This window comes from Octopus bimaculoides, chromosome 5, assembly GCF_046866305.1.
Source record: "Octopus bimaculoides isolate indiv1 chromosome 5, ASM4686630v1, whole genome shotgun sequence".
NCBI classification, from domain to species: domain Eukaryota; kingdom Metazoa; phylum Mollusca; class Cephalopoda; order Octopoda; family Octopodidae; genus Octopus; species Octopus bimaculoides.
The window spans coordinates 91,850,525-91,855,524 of NC_142932.1; the positions used below are offsets into that span (position 1 = coordinate 91,850,525).

The 5,000-nt window shown below is 36.3% G+C and overlaps 1 protein-coding gene across 3 annotated transcripts in view; it reads right to left on the minus strand.

Moving 5' to 3' along the window:
- The window catches only part of LOC106880012 (inactive tyrosine-protein kinase 7), a 420,029-nt gene that overhangs the window by 44,215 nt on the left and 370,814 nt on the right, over window positions 1–5,000 (minus strand). For all 3 annotated transcript variants that reach the window (XM_089352635.1, XM_089352634.1, XM_089352637.1), the window contains 2 exons: window positions 2,614–2,761; window positions 83–349 (listed from right to left, as the gene is read on the minus strand). In XM_089352635.1, coding sequence (XP_089208761.1) covers window positions 83–349; window positions 2,614–2,761 — 415 coding nt within the window. The remainder of the gene's footprint in view (window positions 1–82; window positions 350–2,613; window positions 2,762–5,000) is intronic.

Genomic DNA, 5,000 nt, shown 5'->3' on the forward strand with positions numbered 1-5,000 from the left:
AAAATTTAATTAAAACTTAAATTGCACAGAAGTGATAAATCAAATCAAGGAAGAGATGCAGAAAAGTATAAATGTCTCTTACCCACAACTTCTACTGTAATCGTGGCATTTATGATACCTTGGCGTTCACTGACGGCAATACAAGTGTAATACCCAGCATCAGACTTGCGCACACCGTGAAAGTAAAGTACTCCTTTGTCTTGGCTGACGTGTGTAGGGAACTGTTCACGCCCATCCTTTAGCCATGTAATCGCTGGACGAGTTTCTGCCTCGGCTTTACATTCTATTGTGGATTCAAAACTCAGTTCAAGTCTGTGATCTTCTGGTGCCGGACTAAAACGTAATTTTTCTGAAAAGCAAAATGAAGGCATCTGGTTTTACTTTCTTTCGGATCATATAAAATATTGTATACGAAACAACAGCTGAGCAATTAGTAATGGTAATTTATAAAATATTTCTATTTGAGCCATGGAGACTTCTATCTATATTTCTTTCTCTTGTAACGTTGACGATGTTACCGGTAACCAAATAATATCAACCTTCTTTTTTTCATAACATTCATTTTACAGGTATCATCCACTCATAAACAAGATATCTCACATCAAAATTGCACCATGCAAAAACAAATAAATATACATAGTAAATCTAGATAAACAGCATCTTATGAAATTCATGTCTTGAACTAAGATAACAAGCACGTATGTGAAGTGAACGCGAATGTAGGATGTTATAAGTGATATTCGGAAAGAAATGTATCAGGAATTCCAGAACGTTCTTCACTACAGCAGAGTATAAAGTTCAGCATGTAGTTACATTCATTGAGCTTCATAACAACTACATTTGTGTATTAACACAAAGTTTCGCGGGCAGGTTTGCTTTAAACAAGAAATTTAAATAAGGAAGAATTGTGTCCTCCTAAATTCGAAAAGCTATCAACTACAATAGAAATAAGCATCTAGAACAGTACATGTTTCGTGAAAGGAATTACTAAAAAATACAGGATTTCTCCAATAACAGCTTGTTGCAAGATAAGTGGTCGTGCAGTAAATTGCTTTCAATATAGGAACTGTATTGAGAATTATGATAAAAATTTGCTTCTTGTTAGGTTTAAGGAACTCATTCACGTACGGACAGACAAAAGTCAGCCGCACTAGGTTTCATTGTGTCCAAAAATATCTCAACTGGTAACAAAGCTTAAAGAGCAGACGTGCTGAATGGCGTTTCGCTAGAAGAATTATATAATGTTTCAAAGAGAAATATTTGATCGGCAAGATCCCTCTCCTAGGCTTTCTCGCTTCCATCTTTCCCTTTTGTCTTCCTTACACATACAAATAACACACACAGAGAAACTGATTCACTTCCACTCTCATCGGCTTTGTCCACACACACATATATACATATACAAACACACACACATATGTGTCTGCAGAGAGAGTGTGAGAAAGATACACAATACGCAATACACACATACATGCATATATAAACACACACACATATAATATATATCTGTCTAACTATATATCTATATATGTATATGTATATATATATATATATATATATGTATATATATATATATATATATATATATATATATGCATATGTAAGTATGTGCATGTAAGAAAATCATTGTGATCTATCTTTTTAGGCACCACTTCCTATTAGAAAGACCAAGTTTGCTGAAAACAGAAAATAGTAAATCAAGGATTGGCATGCATTTCTGACACTAAGCCAAAATAAATATTCTAAACATAGCCTACAGACACCATCTCACTATATCCCTCTCTCCTTCTTCTCCCTCTTCTTCATCCATCTCTATTTTATGTACTTCCTCCTAGATTTTTACCATTTCACCTAAGTGCACAAACACACACACACCTATATCTGTATATATATGTTGGCTATATATATATGTGTGTATATATATGCATATATATATATATATGCATATATATATATATATATATATATATATATGCATATATATATATATATATATATATATATATATATATATATGCATATATATATATATAAATGTACACACACACACACACACACACACACACACACACACACACACACACACACACACACACACACACATGTATGTATGTATGTATATATATGTATGAATATATGTAAATATATACATATTAATACAAATATATATTCATTCATATATACATATATATATATACATATATACATATATATACATACACATACATACATATCTTAGTGTGTTAGCTGTGTCTGTGTGTGTGTGTATTGCCCGTGCATTCTAACAAAGAATATTTTTACGCTGTTCATGAAATACCCATTGACATCCATGATTTTTCTTTTCTTGTTAGAGTGTCTAGCATAGGTATCTATACGAAGTGGCTATTTGTACACGCACACTAAGATATATATACATATATATGTGCATAACAGAGGTTTATAAATAAGAATTGCAATTATAATAATAGATCTCGTGGAGCAAATGTCCATTAGAAACTAACAAAAATAACACCTAAAATCATCACTAAGACACTAGAGAATTTGTGAGTGCGTGTGTACCTGCGCGCGCGTGCGTGTTTATGAAAGACAATATGGAAAAGAGCATCTACTTACTTTTTACTGTGAGATATGCCCGACTGGAGACTTCTAGAGGTTGACCTGTGGTATTTGCGACACAGGCATAGCTGCCGCTATCCTCTGCCTGAGCACTGGCGATGTATAAAGTTCCCACTTTTTTGTTCACACGGAATCCAGGAGTTGTCTGCAATGACGAGAGGAAGATCATTTAAGATATTGAAATTAAATACATCAAAACCTAAAATAAATTCATGTATAGATTAATTCGAAACTCTTTAGAATTAAAATCTACCAGGCTATAGGTCAGTTAACCTTCGTAATCAGCCTCCGGCCTGTCCCTTTCTGTCTCCTGCCTTCTCAACTACTACCTCCATATCACAGCCTTCATTTACCTTCCCACAGCGTTTACTAATGCTCATCTTGACTCCTTTTGACATTCAGGGCCCGAAGATTCCGGTGGAAAGGTGTAGCCATCTAGACGAGATGTAATATATTTATCGCAGGTCTAGGTGATATTACTGTGGAGGCACAATGGCCCAGTTGTTAGGGCAGCGGACTCGCGGTCATAAGATCGTGGTTTCGATTCCCAGACCGGGTGTTGTGAGTGTTTATTGACCGAAAACACCTAAAGCTCCACGAGGCTCCGGTAAGGGATGGTGGCGAACCCTGCTGTACGCTTTCACCACGACTTTCTCTCACTCTTACTTCCTGTTTCTGTTGTACCATTTATCCAAAAGGTCAGCCTTGTCACGCTGAATATCCCCGAGAACTACGTTAAGGGTACACGTGTCTGTGGAGTGCTCAGCCACTTGCACGTTAATTTCACGAGCAGGCTGTTCCGTTGATCGGATCAACTGGAACCCTCGTCGTCGTAAGCGACGGAGTGCCAACAGGTGATGTTAGTATTCTGGTCAAAGTTTTTGGCATTCTCTAACTTGCAGGATATGTACACGTGCTTACGAGGGAGTGCTGAATAGTTCTTGGTTTGGGGTAAAAGAAAATAAAGAGGATTACTTCATTATGATTTTATTTAACATATTCCCCTCACAGATTCATACGCATATTGCAGCGGTCCTTCGGCTTTTCTAAGCCCTATAAAAAACTCGGAAGGTTGGGCCTCCAACCAGGCCTTTCAGTAACCCCTCGTAACTTTCTACTGGTATGGTGGGTATTTTTGCTTCAAATCCCTGTTTAGGTAGGTCAAGACTAGCCATCTTTGATTCACATGGAACAGCTGTACGCTCAGAGTAGCTGTTTAGAAGTTCTTCGTTTTGATCTCATGATATTACCTTCGATTGAAAGTATATATGTGATGCACTCAAGTATGCATGTGTACGTATAGCTATGCGTATGTATGCGTGTATGTAAGTAAGTACGTATGCAACATCAAGTAGCACAAAAGACTATAAGCGATATCAGCAAAAGGGAAACATGATATAAGGATTTCTTACAGAGGGAACTCCGCCGTAGGCACCCAAGAACCAGGTGGTCGTGTTAAACCGTGGCTCAATGTTATCTTCAGCAGTTTAAACTTGCGACGTTACAACTCACATTCTCACAGCACACGATATTATTCTGATTTGCAGAACGTATTATATGTTTACGCGCGCGCACACACTCACACATAGAGTATATCACTGCTTTCCCCGGACAATTGTACTTTCTATTCATAGACATTTAACTGTTTCCTACATTCTACTCAATTCCAACAAGATGTCCCCATTAAACATCATTCATTTGCGCACGGCTCCTTGATAGCTCATGACTTTAAAACTAGTGCACATGTAATTTTAATACAGTGAGAAAATCTATTGTCATCCATTAAGCTGTGATAATCAATAAAGCACATATTTTATGATATATTGAGTAATTATTTTGGTAATATTCTAGAATTATAGACGTTTAACTAGATTCTGCATCTGTTATGATCATTCGCAGGAAACCACTCTTACTAAACACATTCAAATTCACAAAGATATATGCACGTACGCATATTTCTATACAGCCTCTTATTCTCTCATTCCCTTCCATTATTCTCTGCTTCTGTCAGCTTTCTCTCTTCATCTCTCTTCTGTGTTTAATTCTTTCGTATGCTTTTTGGAAAACTTTCATAAACTTTCAGCCAACGTTGTTGCTTATCGTTGATTTAATAGATCTGTTTATGATTGCTTAGCTGCAGATAAACCACGATTCAGCAAATCTATATATATATGATAGTTTAACCTCATGTCATCTATTATTCAGCAGATCCTGTGTATGATTAAGGGATTTCTAATCATGACCATCCAGAAGGTTTCTTTCGAAACATTCTATGTCTTGGAATCTATTATTCATAATGACTTTCCTTTATACAAAGGAAAAATGTAATTTGAGGTACTTTTAGTCGGCTAAGCGACCACGCAGATGTCACACCTCTATTTCCA